Source organism: Eptatretus burgeri, chromosome 2 (assembly GCF_056783735.1).
Source record: "Eptatretus burgeri isolate ZD-2024b chromosome 2, Ebu_testis_v1, whole genome shotgun sequence".
In the NCBI taxonomy this organism is placed as follows: domain Eukaryota; kingdom Metazoa; phylum Chordata; class Myxini; order Myxiniformes; family Myxinidae; genus Eptatretus; species Eptatretus burgeri.
Window position 1 is genome coordinate 7,652,027 of NC_140962.1, and position 19,243 is coordinate 7,671,269.

General features: G+C 40.1%; 1 protein-coding gene across 1 annotated transcript in view; it reads right to left on the reverse strand.

The window, feature by feature from the left end:
* RGS9 (regulator of G protein signaling 9) overlaps positions 1–19,243 on the reverse strand; it is a 144,805-nt gene that overhangs the window by 57,235 nt on the left and 68,327 nt on the right. The window contains exon 9 of the mRNA XM_085862001.1: positions 14,618–14,680. Coding sequence (XP_085718127.1) covers positions 14,618–14,680 — 63 coding nt within the window. The remainder of the gene's footprint in view (positions 1–14,617; positions 14,681–19,243) is intronic.

Here is a 19,243-nt window from a genome sequence, read left to right on the forward strand (position 1 = left end):
TAAAAAGTGTTCATTTGTCTAATTCAGACATAGTTTGATATTTTGGATATTTTGTAATGCATCTCCAGAAAGTTTTTAATATGACAGATCGGTGATCGCTAATTGCTTGCCAAGCCAGCCATTCCTTAACTTTTATTGGAGTGCTTCCTTGAGTGATTAAGCCACTTGACGAGTGCTCTACAAAATTCGCACTGTCACTGAAAACTGTATATCAATCGACTTGAGCAACTTCCAGGGGCTACTTGCCTGCGTTGGCCCCATTTTGTCATGCAGTGCCTCAGGTGTTGGCTGGCTCGCTGAAAATGTGCAATTTTATTTTACACCAAGTTTTCCCTTTTTATACGATCGTCTTTCATTATACGACCTGTCACTTCGGCATAGATACAGTAGATACATGTAAAAAAAAATTAAATGTTTAGTTTTTAAACGTTTCTTCAACTGTTTTGTGGAGTGCTTGGTGAAGCCACTTGGCACGTGATCTTCAAGCTTCAATGGTGATACCATGGTTCGATATGAGAGTGAGAAAGGCAAAATAAATTAGATGATTACAATGAGTAAAAAATGTTTTCAGTTGGGAATCACCCCATCATGGCAGGATAGTCACAAGGTATGCATGCTTGCTTTAAGCTGTCTAACCTGGGTTTGAACCCCGACCCAGCAAAATCTGTTATCCCGGTGTTTCACAGGCAGGGTAATTCATTAACGTGTGTGCCGTTGTAGCGATTTCAAATTACCCCCTCCTTCATGTTACCCCCACTGGTAACTTGAAATCACGTGAAATCGACTTCATCCTACCCCCTATGATTTCAGATTACCCCCCTCAAAACATTTATTTATGTGTGTTTATTTACAAAAAATAGTAATTTAATTGATATTGAAAACTAATTAGGGAAAAACATTTACCATGGACGGCCTTTAAAGAGTTTGCAATGAATTTTGATTTTATTATGAATGATTTTATTTTAATATTGTTATTAATTGGAATCGGCATTTCTCATACAGTTATAGTTCTGACAATAAATGGTTAGAGTATAAACCACTCGAGACAGATACGAAAGACATTCATGCTGACGAAGCTGTTATGATCAGCAATTTGTCACACCACTTTGAGCCTGCAATTTGTTAAGTTTTTGTTATTGTTACTTTTGTTGAATTAAACAGTGCAGTTGGCTGTATTTTAAATTCAAAATTTAGTTGTAATTCTGTATCCCTAATGAATAGTCACTTTTGTAATTATTATACTTTTTCCTTCTAAATTTCTCTTGTTCGGTTGAATCTTTGTATATACTGCATTGTGTTTGTATATAATATGTCATGCACTTTGAACAAGTGTATGAGTGGTTTTAATACAATTAACATTTTTGTTATATTTTTTATGTTTCCAGACTTTGAGACAAGCTTTCAATCTTGTATGTTTTACGTGTTCGATTCAATAAATGTATCATGAGTTGTGGGAATAAGAATTTATCGTTTCAGCTAAATCAGGGAGGGGGGTAATGTCAAAGTGAGGAGGTAATATGAAATCGGGTTCAGGTTACCCCCAGGGGTAACTTGAAATCGATTTCAGATTACCTGGAGGTAACTTGAAAGAGGGGTAGCTTGAAGTCTTTACACCGTCTCTTGGATGGATGTCAAACTGAAAATCTCACCTGCCAGGATCCCCCCTATTCACCCTTCTCCCTCCTCTCCTCTTCTCTCTCTCTCTCTCTCTCTCTCTCTCTCTCTCTCTCTCTCTCTCTCTCTCTCTCTCTCTCTCTCTCTCTCTCTCTCTCTCACTCTCTCTCTCTCACTCACTCACTCACTCACTCACTCACTCTCACACACACACACCCCTCTTCTTCTCACCTCTCTTCCTCCCTTCCTCTCTCCCTCCTACTCCTCTCCCCTCTCTCTCCCACACCTCTCCCCCTCTCTCTTCCATCCCTCCCCTCTTTCTCCCACCCCTCTCCTTCTCTTCCTCCTACCCCTCTCCCTCCTACTCCTTTCCCCCTCTCTTTCCCACTCCGCTCTCTCTCTTTCTACCATCCCTCCTCTCTCCCTCCCATCCCTCTCCCTCTCCCCCTCCCTCTCCTCTCCCTCTCTGCTTCCCACTCCTCTCCCACTTTCCTTCCCACCCCTCTCCCCCTCTCATTCCCACCCCTCTCCCTCTCTCTCCCACCCCTCTCTCCCTCTCCCTCCCACCCCTCTCCCCTCTCCCTCCCACTCCTCTCCCCTCTCCCTCCCACTCCTCTCCCCTCTCCCTCCCACTCCTCTCCCCTCTCCCTCCCACTCCTCTCACCCCTCACCCAAAACCCTCCTCTCTCCCACCCCTCTCCCTCCTCTCTCCCACCCCTCTCCCACCCCTCTCCCTCCTCTCTCCCACCCCTCTCCCTCCTCTCTCTCTAACTCCTCTCCCTCCCACTCCTCTCCCTCTCTCTCCCACCCCTCTCCTCCTCTCTCCCACCCCTATCCCTCTTTCTCCCACCCCTCTCCCTCTCCCCCCCTCTCTTCCACCCTTCTCCCTCTCTCTCTCTCTCCCACTCCTCTCCTCCCCTCTCTTCCACTACTCCCCTCTCTCCTCCCTCCCTCCAACTCCTCTCCCTCTCTCTCTCCCTCCCTCCCACCCCTGCCCTCTCTCTGATCCCCTCTCTCCTCCCTCCCTCCAACTCCTCTCCCTCCCACCCCTCTCCCTCTCTCTCTGATCCCCTCTCCCTCTCTCCCTCTCTCTCCTCTCCCACTCTCTGACTCCTCTCCCACTCTCTGACTCCTCTCCCACTCTCTGACTCCTCTCCCACTCTCTGACTCCTCTCCCTCTCTCTTCCCCTCTCTTCCACCCTTCACCCTCTCTCCCACTCCTCCCCTCTCTCCCTCCCACTCGTGTCCCCCCTCTCCCTCTCTCCCCCACCCCTCTCCCTCTCTCTCCCACCCCTCTCCCTCTCTCTCCCACCCCTCTCCCTCTCTCTCCCACCCCTCTCCCTCTCTCTCCCACCCCTTCCCTCTCTCTCCCAACCCTCTCCCACCCTCTTCGCCTCTCCCCTCTCTCTCCCACCCTCACCTCTCTCCCTCCCACTCTTCTCCCTCTCTCTTTCCTACCTCTCTCCCCTCCCACTCCTCTCCCTCTCTCTCTCTTTCCCACCCTCTCCTTCTCTCTCCCCCTCTCTTCTACCCTTCTCCCTCGCCCTCTCTCCTCTCTTTCAACTCCTCTCCCTCTTTCTCCCACCTCTCTCTCTCTCTCTCTCTCTCTCTCTCTCTCTCTCTCTCTCTCTCTCTCTCTCTCTCTCTCTCTCTCTCTCTCTCTCTCTCTCTCTCTCTCTCTCTCTCTCTCTCTCTCTCTCTTTCCTACGCCTCTCCCCCTCTCTCCTCTCCCTCTCTCTTTCCCACCCCTCTCCTTCTCTCTGCCTCTCTCTCCCCATCTCTCCCACCCCTCACCCTCTCTTTCCCTCTCCCTCTCTCCGACCCCTCTCCTTCTCTCTGACTCCTCTCGTTCTCTCTCCAACCCCAGCAACCTACCTGCAATGTGAAAGCAAGAGACCTTGTGCCATAGCCTCATTACAGGAAATTCTAATGAAGTTGAGGGGAAGAAGTTGTTGTCAATTCTTCCTTGCTCTTCAATAGGATAAGGTCTGTATTCTGAACACAAGTTCTGAGTTGGAAATTTTACTCCAGTATGAACTGGCTCCAAAACCCTTCAAACTCTTTTTTTTTATGGCGAGCTGTAGAAAACAACAAAAAGTGTTCTGGGAAGGATAATGAAGTCCCTGCTCAGCAGTCAGAAAACAATTCCTGATGATTCCATTTTTGTGTTGGATGGAGGTCATCTGCTCCAAACTGAAGTTTGGCCCCAACCTGTGACCTACCAGGAAATTTTTGCTTCCTCCAAGTCCTGCATTCTCAAGTCATTACAAGATAAGTGTAGCTGTTGTTTTTGATCGCTATGATGGGTCTGTGTTAACCAAATCAGCACAGCAGAATCGAAGAGTGAAGAACTCCACTTCTGCAGATATCTTAGTTTTACCCAATTTGCAAACGACAACACAGAATGGAGGAAAGCAGATTGGGACCAAAATCTATGCAGAGTGTTGGTGCTGCTTAAGCAGTCTCCTTGGTTATTGGGCACAATCCTGGACGGGTCGCCACTCCGACACAATATACCAGCATGCTGGCACTCATTTTGCCGACCTCGGAAGAATGACAGGTCGAACTAACACCACTTGGTATTGATTAAACAGCTGAGCGGGCTTTGAACTCAGGATCCGAGATCCCAAGCCCACCACTCTCACCATGAAGCCAACACCAGGCTCACTTCAAACAATGAGAACAAGAATATAAACCTTGCACTGCATAAACCATAAGCCATAAACTCTCACAGTATTAGCCCCATATTGTTTTCCTAATTCAGAGAAAACATATACATAATTGATTTCAATCTTAATTTACTTTTTGATGCAATATTTTTTGAAAAGCACGTGCGTAAACGTATCTGTGATTCCAAGCAGTTTTTAAACACCCCATTGCACTGTATACTATATTGTGATGCAGTATATACTATATTGGGATGCAATATGTAAAATATTGGGATGCAGTGAATACTATATTGTGATGCAGTGTATACTATATTGGGATGCAATATGTAAAATATTGGGATGCAGTGTATACTATATTGTGATGAAGTGGATACCACATTGTAATGCAGTGTATACAATATTGTGATGCAGTAAAAACAATATTGGGATGCAATATGTAAAATATTGGAATGCAGTGTATCCTACATTGTGATGCAGTATACTATATTGTGATGCAGTACATACTAAATTGTGATGCAGTGTATACTATATTGGGATTCAGTATACACTATATTGAGATGCAGTTGTCGTAGAATTCTATAGTTGTTGTGGAATTTTATTTTTTTTAACGTTTTAGCCGACTCAATGTAAATGCTGATACTCAAATGAAAGACACCGATTAATTCACTGCCCACAACAGAAGTACTTTCCTTCAGAAAAAATTGATTTTAACTTTTGAACCAAGGAGTTCAAACGCACCAGATGTAAGCATCCACAATGAATTCTTCCCCCCTTCCGATTACTTTTCCTGGCATTTATACATTGGGAGAGTGGAGAGGGTTTGATAAGCATAGAAGTTAAAAGAACACAGAAATGTAATACGTGTCCACTAACTGGACAGCGAATGACATAATTAATGGCAAAAGTTGTTGTGTTATCAAGCAGGTCGCCTTGAACTTGGAGAGGATTAAACAAAAGTCCAGAAGCGGGACAAAGGAATACAGGATAAGGCATTAGGTTATAGGTTTAACAAAAAAATGAATTCAGCATGCAATAAGTACATGATTGATACCAGTAAGACAAACAGCAAAGGTTTTCTTGTCGAAAGAGGAATATTCCCCAACACAGTGTATCCTATATTGTGATGCAGTGTATACTATATTGGGATGCAGTGTATACTACATTGGGATGCAGTGTATCCATTATTGTGATGAAGTGTATTCCATATTGTGATGCAGTGTATACAAAATTGGGATGCAGTAAAAACTATATTGGGATGCAGTGTATCCTACATCATGATGCAGTGTATACTATATTGGGATTCAGTGTGTACTATATTGGGATTCAGTGTGTAACATATTGGGATGCAGTGTGTATCCTATATTGTGATGCAGTGAATACTATATTGGGATGCAGTGTATACTACATTGGGATGCAGTGTATACTATAATGGGATGCAGTGTATCTTCTGTTGTGATGTGTATTCTATATTGTGTGCAGTGTCTACGAAATTGTGATGCAGTAAAAACTATATTGGGATGCAGTGTACCCTACATCATGATGCAATGTATACTATAATGGGATGCAGTGTATCTTCTATTGTGATGTGTATTCTATATTGTGTGCAGTGTCTACGAAATTGGGATGCAGTGTATCTTCTATTGTGATGTGTATTCTATATTGTGTGCAGTGTCTACGAAATTGGGATGCAGTAAAAACTATATTGGGATGCAGTGTATCCTACATCATGATGCGTTGTGTACTATATTGGGATTCAGTGTGTACAATATTGGGATGCAGTGTGTATCCTATATTGTGATGCAGTGTATACTATATTGGGATGCAGTATATACAACATTGTAGTGCAGTGTATACTACATTGGGATGCAGTGTATACCATATTGTGATGCTGTGGAGAGAATATTGGGATGCAGTGTATACCATAATGGGATGCAGTGTATCTTCTATTGTGATGTGTATTCTATATTGTGTGCAGTGTCTACGAAATTGTGATGCAGTAAAAACTATATTGGGATGCAGTGTACCCTACATCATGATGCAATGTATACTATAATGGGATGCAGTGTATCTTCTATTGTGATGTGTATTCTATATTGTGTGCAGTGTCTACGAAATTGGGATGCAGTAAAAACTATATTGGGATGCAGTGCATCCTACATCATGATGCAGTGTGTACTATATTGGGATTCAGTGTGTACAATATTTGGGATGCAGTGTGTATCCTATATTGTGATGCAGTGTATACTATATTGGGATGCAGTATATATGACATTGTGGTGCAGTGTATACTACATTGGGCTGCAGTGAATACCATATTGTGATGCTGTGGAAAGAATATTGCGATGCAATTGAAAGAATATTGCGATGCAATGGATAGAATATTGGGATGGATTGTATACTATATTGTGATGCAGTGTATTCCATATTGGGATGCAGTACACACTATAATGGGATGCAGTGTATACAAAATTTGGATGCAGTGTATACTATATTGTGATACAGTGTACGCTATATTGTGATGCAGTGTATGCTATATTGTGATGCATTGAATACTATATTGTGATGCAGTGTATATCATATTGTGATACAGTATATACTATATTATGATGCAGTGTATACTATATTGTGATAGTGTCCTGTATGCTATATTGTGATGCAGTGTATACTATATTCGGATGTAGTCTACCCTATATTGTGATGCACTGCATGCTATATTGAGATGCAGTGTATACTATATTGGGATGCAGTGGATCCTATATTGGGATGCAGTGGATCCTGTATTGTGATGCAGTATCCTACATCATGATGCAGTGTGTACTATATTGAGATTCAGTGTGTACTACATTGGGATTCAGTGTGTACAATATTGGGATGCAGTGTGTATCCTATATTGTGATGCAGTGTATGCTATATTGTGATGCAGTGTCTAATATATTGTGATACAGTACATAATATATTGTGATGCCGTGGAAAGAATATTGCGATGCAATGGAAAGAATATTGCGATGCAATGGAAAGAATATTGGGATGCAGTGGATACTATATTGGGATGCAGTATATACAAAATTGGGATGCAGTGTATGCTATATTGGGATGCAATGTATCCTATATTGTGATTCAGTGTATACTATATTGTGATGCATATATACTATATCATGAGGCAGTGTATATTATATCGGGATGCAGTGTATACTATGTTGGGATGCAGTGTAAACTATGTTGGGATGCAGTGTCGACTATATTGAGATGCAGTGTCTACTATATTGGGATGCAGTGTGAACTATATTGGGATGCAGTATGAACTATATTGGGATGCAGTGTATACTATATTGTGATACAGTATGTACTATATTGTGATGCAGTGTACGCTATATTGCGATGCAGTGTAAGCTATATTGGGATGCAGTGTATACTATATTGGGATGCAGTGGATCCTGTATTGTGATGCAGTGGATCCTGTATTGTGATGCAGTATCCAACATCATGATGCAGTGTGTACTATATTGGGATTCAGTGTGTACAATATTGGGATGCAGTGTGTATCCTATATTGTGATGCAGTGTATACTATATTGGGATGCAGTATATATGACATTTTCTGCAGTGTAGACTATATTGGAATGCAGTGTATACCATATTTGATGCAGCGGATAGAATATTGTGATTCCGTGGAAAGAATATTGGGATGCAATGGATAGAATATTGGGATGCAATGGATACTATATTGGGATGCAGTGTATGCTATATTGAGATGCAGTATCGACTATATTGTGATGCAGTGTCTAATATATTGTGATAGAGTGCATAATATATTGTGATGCCGTGGAAAGAATATTGCGATGCAATGGAAAGAATATTGCGATGCAATGGAAAGAATATTGCGATGCAATGGATAGAATATTGGGATGCAGTTGATACTATATTGGGATGCAGTATATACTATATTGTGATGCAGTGTATACAAAATTGGGATGCAGTGTCTGCTATATTGTGATGCAGTGTATAATATATTGTGATACAGTGTGCACTATATTGTGATGCAGTGAATACTATATTGTGATACTGTATATACTATATTGTGATGCAGTGTGTACCATATTGTGAAACAGTATCTCTTGTAATACCAAGCTTGCATATTAAAAACTCGGCTCGCCGTCACACGATCCCTCTGAAATTGCTGTGGCACTTAGCAGACATGCGACAATGTTTGGGAAGTCTTGGCGTTCCATAGTACCACTTGCATTTTGCACAATGCGTATTTTTGTCATTCCCAGGTGTATGGTCTGTCGTCTCCTACCAGCTATGTTGTCCTGCTATCCCGTGCATGTGCACGGGTATCGCGATTTATACTATATTTTGATGCAGTGTATACTATATTGTGATGCAGTGTATCCTATATTGGGATGCTGTGTACCCCATATTGTGATGCAGTGTATACTATATTAGGATGCAGTGCATCCTATATCGTGATGCAGTGTATACTATATTGGGATGCAGTGTATGCTATATTGAGATGGAGTGTGGACTATTTTGGGTTGCAGTGCATCCTTTATTGTGATGCAGTGTATACTATATTGGGTTGCATTGTTTCCTTTATTATGATGCAGTGCATCCTATATAGTGATGCAGTGTATACTATATTGAGATGCAGTATATACTATATTGAGAAGCAGTTTATACTATATTTGGATGTAGTGTATACTATATTGGGATGCAATGTATACTCTATTGTGATGCAGTATATAATATATTGGGATGCAATATATCCTGTATCATGATGCAGTGCATCCCATATCGTGATGCAGTGTATACTATAATGGGATGCAGAGTATACTATATTGGGATGCAGTGTATGCTATATTGAGATGAAGTGTGGACTATTTTGGGTTGCAGTGCATCCTATATTGTGATGCAGTGTATACTATATTGGGTTGCATTGTTTCCTATATCATGATGCAGTATATACTATATTGAGATGCAGTATATACTATATTTGGATGCAATGTATACTATATTGGGATGCAATGTATACTCTATTGTGATACAGTATATAATATATTGGGATGCAATATATCCTAAATCATGAAACAGTGTATACTATATTGGGATAATGTATGCTATATTGTGATGCAGTATGTACTATATTTGGATGCAATGTATACTATATTGGATGCAATGTATACTATATGGGGATGTAGTGTATACTATATTGGGATGCAATGTATACTCTATTGTGATGCAGTATATCATATATTGGGATGCAATATATCCTAAATCATGAAACAGTGTATACTATATTGGGATAATGTATGCTATATTGTGATGCAGTGGATACTATATTGGGATGCAGTCGATACTATATTGGGATGCAGTATGTACTATATTTGGATGCAATGTATACTATATTGGATGCAATGTATACTATATGGGGATGTAGTGTATACTATATTGGGATGCAATGTATACTCTATTGTGATGCAGTATATCATATATTGGGATGCAATATATCCTAAATCATGAAACAGTGTATACTATATTGGGATAATGTATGCTATATTGTGATGCAGTGGATGCTATATTGTGATGCAGTGGATACTATATTGGGATGCAGTCGATACTATATTGGGATGCAGTCGATACTATATTGGGATGCAGTGTATACTATATTGGGATGCAGTGTATCCTATATCATGATGCAGTGTATGCTATATCAAGATGCAGTATATACTATATTGGGATGCAGTGTGTACTATATTGGGTTGCAGTGTATCCTTTATCATGATGCAGTGTAAACTATATCGTGATGTAGCGTATCCTATATCGTGATGCAGTGTATACTATATTGGGATGCAGCGTATCCTATATCGTGATGCAGTGTATACTATATTGTGATGCATATATACTATATCATGATGCAGTGTATATTATATTGGGTTGCAGTGTATACTATGTTGGGATGCAGTGTCGACTACATTGGGATGCAGTTTACTATATTGTGATGCAGTGTATACTATTTTGTGATGCAGTGTCTCCTATATCGTGATGCAGTGTATACTATATCGAGATGCAGTATATACTATATTGAGATGCAGTATATTCTATATTGGGATGCAATGTATACTCTATTGTGATGCAGTATATAATATATTGGGATGCAATATATTCTATATCATAATGCAGTGTATACTATATTATGAAGCAGTGTATACTATATTGGGAAGCAGTGTATACTATATTGGGAAGCAGTGTATACTATATTGGGATGCAGTGTATACTATGTGATGCAGCTTATACTATATTGTGATGCAGCGTGTCCTATATCGTGATGCAGTGTATACTATATTGGGATGCATATATACTATATCATGATGCAGTGTATATTATATTGGGTTGCAGTGTATACTATGTTGGGATGCAGTGTCGACTACATTGGGCTGCAGTGTCGACTACATTGGGATGCAGTGTAAACTATATTGGGATGCAGTGTATTATATATTGTGATACAGTATGTACTATATTGGGATGCAGTGTGTACTATATTGTGATGCAGTGTATACTATTTTGTGATGCAGTGTCTCCTATATCGTGATACAGTGTATACTATATCGAGATGCAGTATATACTATATTGAGATGCAGTATATTCTATATTGGGATGCAATGTATACTCTATTGTGATGCAGTATATAATATATTGGGATGCAATATATTCTATATCATAATGCAGTGTATACTATATTGGGAAGCAGTGTATACTATATTGGGATGCCGTGTATACTATATTGTGATGCAGTTAATACTATATTGGGATGCAGTTAATACTATATTGGGATGCAATGTATACTCTCTTGTGATGCAGTATATAATATATCATGATGCAGTGTATCCTATATCGTGATGCAGTGTATACTATATCGTGATGCAGTATATACTACATTTGGATGCAATGTATATTATATTGGGATGTAGTGTATACTATATTGGGATGCAATGTATACTCTATTGTGATGCAGTATATAATATATTGGGATTTATTATATCGTGATGCAGTGTATACTATATTGTGATGCAGTGGATACTATATTGGGATGCAGTGGATACTATATTGGGATGCATGTATACTATATCGGGATGCAGTGTATACTATATCGAGATGCAGTATATTCTATATTGGGATGCAGTGTGTACCATATTGGGTTGCAGTGTATCCTTTATCATGATGCAGTTTACTATATTGAGATGCAGTGTAAACTATATTGTGATGCATTGTATACTATGTTGTGATGCATTGTATACTATGTTGTGATGCAGTGTATACTATATTGGGATGCAGTGGATCCTGTATTGTGATGCAGTATCCTACATCATGATGCAGTGTGTACTATGTTGGAATTCAGTGTGTACTATATTGAGATTCAGTGTGTACAATATTGGGATGCAGTATATACGACATTTTGTGCAGTGTCGACTATATTGGAATGCAGTGTATACCATATTTGATGCAGTGGATAGAATATTGTGATGCCGTGGAAAGAATATTGCGATGCAATGGAAATAAATATTGGGATGCAATGGATACTATATTGGGATGCAGTGTTTACTTTATTGTGATGCAGTGTATGCTATATTGTGATGCAGTGTATGCTATATTGTGATGCAGTGTATGCTATATTGAGATGCAGTATCGGCTATATTGTGATGCAGTGTCTAATATATTGTGATACAGTGCATAATATATTGCGATGCAATGGGTAGAATATTGGGATGCAGTATATACTATATTGGGATGCAGTGTATGCTGTATTGGGTTGCATTGTTTCCTTTATCATGATGCAGTGCATCCTATATCGTGATGCAGTGTATGCTATATTGAGATGCAGTATATACTATATTTGGATGCAATGTATATTATATTGGGAAGTAGTGTATACTATATTGGGATGCAATGTAGACTCTATTGTGATACAGTATATAATATATTGGGATGCAATATATCCTATATCATGATGCAGTGTATGCTATATTGAGATGTCGTGTGGACTATTTTGGGTTGCAGTGCATCCTATATTGTGATGCAGTGTATACTATATTGGGATGCAATGTATACTCTATTGTGATACAGTATATAATATATTGGGATGCAATATATCCTATATCATGATGCAGTGTATCCTATATCATGATGCAGTGTATCCTATATCATGATGCAGTGTATCCTATATCGTGATGCAGTGTATACTATATTGAGATGCAGTATGTACTATATTTGGATGTAATGTATACTATATTGAGATGTAGTGTATACTATATTGGGATGCAATGTATACTCTATTGTGATGCAATATATCCTAAATCATGATGCAGTGTCTACTATATTGGGATGCAGTGGATACTATATTGTGATGCAGTGTACTATATTGGGTTGCAGTGTATCCTTTATCATGATGCAGTGTTTACTATATTGGGATGCAGTGGAAACTATATTGTGATGCATTGTATATTGGGATGCATTGTATACTATATTGGGATGCAGTGTATACTATGTTGTGATGCAGCGTATCCTATATCGTGATGCAGTGTATACTGTATTGATATGTAGTGTATATTATATTGTGATGCATATATACTATATCATGATGCAGTGTATATTATATTGGGATGCAGTGTATACTATATTGGGATGCAGTGTCGACTATGTTGGGATGCAGTGTCGACTATGTTGGGATGCAGTGTCGACTATGTTGGGATGCAGTGTCGACTATGTTGGGATGCAGTGTAAACTATATTGGGATGCAGTGTAAACTATATTGGGATGCCGTGTACGCTATATTGGGATGCAGTGTGTACTATATTGGGATGCAGTGTATACTATATTGTGATGCAGTGTATACTATTTTGTGATGCAGTGTCTCCTATATCGTGATGCATTGTCTCCTATATCATGATGCAGTGTATACTATATTGAGATGCAGTATATTCTATATTGGGATGCAATGTATACTCTATTGTGATGCAGTATGTAATATATTGGGATGCAATATATCATAATGTAGTGTCTACTATATTGGGATGCAGTGTATACTATATTGTGATGCAGTGTACACTATGTTGGGATGCAGTGTTTTCTCTATTGGGATGCAGTGTATTTTATGCACAGCTCTAACTGATGCACTGTTTCTCCTCAGTTGTGGACTTCGAGTGACTATCAGCCTGAAAAGCTGGCTTTATTTTTGCGCTAAACCAATTAAGGCCCGCTTTTGCACTGCATCGTTTGCATCCAAGGTGACTCAGCGGGATCACCAATAAGGCCTTCCGATGCGGGAGAAAAGCTTTTGTACAATAGTCATTTGGAAGAGCTTGTTCCTCGGAATGACATGACATCTAAGTTTCTCACTTTTTATATATTTTTTTCATATGTTGAGTGCAACTGTAATCTTGCAAGATCCTTATACTTTCACGAAGTTTGAACAATTTGAAAGGAAAATATTTTCTATCATATGCGGTTATTTTGGTGGAGAATGGGACACAGAATTTGATGGCAATGGTAATGGTGTTTTATGCATAAACATTTGAAGGAATGATGAATTAGTGGGGCAACTTAGCTAAATATAGCATAACAATTGTGCATTTTGTGAGGAAAGCACCAAATTTAGCACACTAGTAGCCAATCATATTATGAACAGATATGGATATTGGGCCATCTCAAAATTTTTTTGATGGCAGTGGAAAATGGCTGCCACAGCCATCAGCGGCTGAATTTGAGATGGCCCAATATCCAAATCTGTTCATAATATGTTTCCCAACCCATGAAAGACACTTCCACCATTTCATAGCTTCACAACCACAGAAAAACATTTTGATAACATTTCTTTCATGACCTTGGCCGAGAGGGTGGGTTGGGAAAGAAGCTTGAATGTCCACGTCATCTAAAGTATCGCAATAGGTGCTCCATCGAGGAGATACCTCTTTGGCATCATTGAACCACTTATGTGTTAGCATAAATGAGCCATCTATGACTTGATGTGTCTCATATGGATCTGTGCTTGGTGGTTCAATGCAAGTTGTTCCCAACATCAACTTGTATTGTGTGGTGAACAGCAGACTGTGACCTGAGAGGAGTCAAGTCAGCTCCCCTCTTGCCAATGTATGCCTTTTCTGAGCAACTGATACTGTGTTTCCTTGATGTATGTCAGCGATGGGAGAAAAAGGATAGACCGATACTTGCACTGAATAAAACGTATGTGGCAAATGAGAAATGACCTAATGAGAAATGGCAATAGAATCTGAATACAATTGTGATAAATCACTACTATTTCCCCAGCCAAAGGCACAATACCTGGGTGGAGTTTGGATCCACAACTTTATCCACACCATACTCCAAGGAATTCACCATCCCAAGCTGGAAAAAACACAATTATACAAAAATACATGCTGATCAAAAACATACAGAACAATGATCTCATCAGTCACATGATGTGTCAGCCACATTGGTTTTAATATATTATATCAAGGAAAATATTAAAAAAACTATATTTCAGAAACCGCTATAGCGATTGATGCAAAACTTTGCAGTTGTGATTCACTGCTCTTGCTCCATGCAACGCAACATGTTTCATATTGATATATTAAGTGGTTTTGGAGAAAAATGTTTTTAAATTACCGGTTTTCAAACTAACATGGCGACTGAACCACGTAACCAATGGCATTCAAAATTTGGACTCTGCCCAAGACTTGATGGAGGATCACGTGTGTGAAGTTTCATTTTGATTGGATAAGGTTAATTTTTCTATCCCATGTAGCTGCCACACCACGTGACTGATGACGTCATCATTTCCACACTGTATGCAAGTATATGGTTTGATACTTGGTAAATTTTGCATTGATCAGGAAAGCGGTTCCAGAGAAAACATTATTTAATATTTCTATTCAATTCAATCCAATATGGCCGCCAAACCACGTGACGTCATTTATTCTTTATCATCCTAATATCCTCAAGTCATGGGGAACATATCTGTGAAGTTTCCCCTCAATCTGTCCAGCTCTTCTGGAGAAGTAGATTTTTGAAGGTTTGAGGGTAAATCCAAGATGGCTGCCAGACCATGGGACCTATGACATCATAGTTATCAAGCGTTATTCAGCATGGATGGTCAATCATTTATGTGCAGTTTCACTTTGATCTGTAAAGTGGTTCTGGAGAAAAAAAAAAAGCAATATGCTGCCAAACCACATGACAGATGACAACATAATTTTTTCTGTGTTGAAATATTTCCCTAGATGAACCTAACAAATTTTCATGCTGATCGAATGCAGCATTCTACTTGTTTAATTTTGACCGGGATACCACTTCACCAATGATGTCATAGTCAAAAAGCTCGTATTCCACATGCAGAGCAGTTGCCAGGTGCCAAGTTTCAATTTTTTCCACCTTGCAGTTTAGGAGCTACAGAGATCCAAAGTTTTTCCATTTTTTCAACACAGCTGCCACCCCATGTGACCTATGACTTACGTCATAATTATTATTTAAAAAAATTCTGCATGAGTAGTCACATCTATGGTGAAAATTTCAGGTCAATCGGATAAGCGTTTGCAGAGAAAACAGAGAAAATGCGCATGTACGTACGCACAGGTAGACAACCCGAAAACATAATTCCATGGTTGCCTTCGTCACCAAAGGCATAACAATATCTTAAAAGGTTATACATAGACAGTACTGTTTTCCCAAGAAGAACCAGGATCTTCTTTTGGCAACTATGATGGTATAACAAAGGGTACAGGTGTATACATGAGGTCTCATCATTGGACATAAATAAATATTTTCAGTTTCTCATCTGTACTCATGATTCTTTCTTTCACTGTCTGTCTCTAACTAACGATTTACAGAAGGACTTCATCTAAAGTTTGTGATTCACAATGTCCAAATATATTCTAGTTTACATAACAAACTTTGTAATGACAAAATAACTAAAAAATAGTGCACAGGTTTAGTATGTTAACATAATTTGTCTAGTCTCAGTTTAAGTCTGTGCTGTCACGTGTCACCGTACCTACACTTTATTGTAAGCATTAAAGGCCTCACGGTGCCTTTACAAGAAGAGAAGGCTATCGCATGCCAATGCTTCTTGCCAAATTCTAAAATCCAGCCCTGGAACTCTGCTGATAATCTACTCTTTATAATGAAGGGAAAGTACGTTGTATGCATGTTGTAAGTTTCATCTACTCCTCCGAGAGGATTTGACCAAGGAAGCTGAAAATTTCAAGGATTAATGAGGGCACCTTGAAATTACGCATGTACAAGTCTCATTTGATTTCAACAAGTTTAGGAAAAAAATGTTTTGGCCATCTTAACATTTTCTTCCATGAGGGGAGGGTGGGTGCAATTTAAATTATCCGAGCTATGTAACCACAATGTATTACATATGCACATAAGCAGTATGCATGTTTTTTGCTTGAGATACGTAACCCGGGTTAATTTTATTTTTGGGAGCAATCGAGGCAGCAGTCTGTTGTCTATATACGACCCAAATAAAGTGATATGTCAGAAGAATGTGTTGAACGCTTGAAACAACATCACTCATCGGACGGGTACTCTGCTATGGTACTAATAATCATAAATATTGTTGCGGTTATGGAAAAGACCCCCATGCATTCAGATGCGTCGCATTTTCCTGAGACGGCTATTTCATTTGTTTATGTGAGACAGATCCTTGCCTTTTTGTTGAGAGGAATATTTTGGGAGGGAGATGCGTTGTGAGTTCGCATGTTCAATTTATTTTTAATCCCTCCACCTGTCAATACATATTTTTATCCCTCTTCAACTCCAGCTGCCCATCCATTGGCAGTCCCTTGCTCTTTACCTTTAAAACCCCGTAACTCCTCACAATCCTGCTCGTTGCCTTTCAAACCCTGCAGCTCCTCATAACCCATCCCTGTTTGCCCTTAAAACCTACCCACTCCCCCTTTTTCCATTCCACATATTAAACCACCCCCCTACCAGAACATCACAAATTACCTGATTAGCGTGATCAACTTCAATACAATGGACCCAAATTACCTGTTAACTCGTACAAAAGATTCTTAATCGGATGATTGTACACCATGGAACTAAATAGACCTTTCTTTGCATTGCCTGCAAAACTCTCATTTAAAACACAACAAAGGTGACCATTTGAGCTGCAGGATCATTAATGCTTCAGCTGACATCATTGGGCCGGAAAAAAAAAAAACAACAACTGCTCGCTCTGGGTGTAACTTGGTTGCAGGACCAAACCTCCAATGATAAGGCCAGGCAGAGGCCAATGAGAAGGCAAGATAGCTTGCAAGACGAGCAGTGACAGGAGCCGCAACCACACCCCTTCTCCCCTCTGCGGTGGTAAAAGGCAGATCAGCTTGACCTCCATCGAGAGTGGATGTGGAAACCTCCGAATGAAGTTTGTGATATTTGAGAGAATGAGAGGATGAAGTTCGTGGAAAAAGGCCAGGACTCTTCACACTCCAGAGATTCCGAGCGCCTTTTCCACAAAGATCGGCAGACATTCGATGCACCTTTCGACGTAGATCGGCATACGCTCTTATGAAAGAAGTGTGTGATCCATCGCACATCTTGATCAGCTGAGCACTTTGATTCTCCACTCGTCTCGCCTGCCAGGAGCTCTTGATGTTCGATTACCCCATTCGCCCTGTATGCCAGGAGGTTTTGTCTCTTGGTACTCCGATCCGCCACATGGCGCCTGCCAGGAGTGCTCTCGTCTCATCTCATCTCATTTGCCGGGATATCTAGACTCGTCTCAAGTCATCTCATTCGCCAGGACACCTTGACTCGTCTCATTTGCCGGGACGTCTTGACTCATCTTAAATACCAGGAATGCTCTTGAATTGTCTCATGTGCCGGGACTTTTGATTTGTATCGCTCTCGTACATAAATCTCTCCTTACCACGACTCCTTTGGCTAAGCCTGAGCTCTGCTGCCTGTTCAGACCGCGAGAGCCACCAAGTGGGAACTTTTACGCTGCATGGGTCTGCACGTGGCACGAGCTGCATGAGTCTGTACACAGTACGAGCTGACACACATCCATGTAAGGTGAGGCAGGAGCCATACCCATGCTCCATCTGGCTCTCGATCTACTTTCTTTGCATCTGTTTCCCCAGAATGATTGATGTTGCGTCATGCCTGTGTATAGACTGTGTTAATACCATGTAAGTGGGCTCTATAAGCATTCAGAGTAATGGCTGTTCTCTTGTGCCTTTTCATTGTGATTTCTGTCCATCGACTGCAAATACATGTTCATGATTGCCAATGTAAATACTGCCATTGCTCATTGAATAAATCTTGTTGTGCTTGTTGAATAAATGTGCTGGTTGAACTGTTCAACATTTCTGGCCTGCTCACTTTTGTCCTTTCCTCCATTGGTCTAACATCATGCTCAAGTTTTTTTTTTTGCTCATCAACATTGTGCTGTTAGGGTTAGTTTTTTTTTTTATTTTTTTTTTTTGCGGAAAGTTTTGCCCCACTTATTGGCTGTGTGAACAGCCATCCACGGTTCGCTCGGCCATACATGATAAATAGATGGGTGGCTGTTGAGGGCATGACCCCTAATTAGGGTTGCTGTGCCAACGGTAAGGTAATAGGTAACCAAGGAACGAAAACCCCACTAAGCTCAGCGCTTCTAATCAGAGGCCATGGTTACCTAGCAACCCATCAGATCCCAGAGTTATCTGTGGCTGGAAGCCTCAGGACCAGAGGTTGAGTAAAGTTCTGCTGAGCTCTCGCATGATAACCCCAGACCCCAGATCTGTGACAATATAATAACATGGCCCCCTTGGCCACTCCCGTAGGGAGCAGGTGCTTCTTGTCATGACAATGGCAAAACTATTCAGTGTAGTCTTTATCCTCAAACCAATTTTGCCGTAACTAAGTACTCTGATCCAAGATTATTTACTGATCAGGTCACACAATGGATGAACT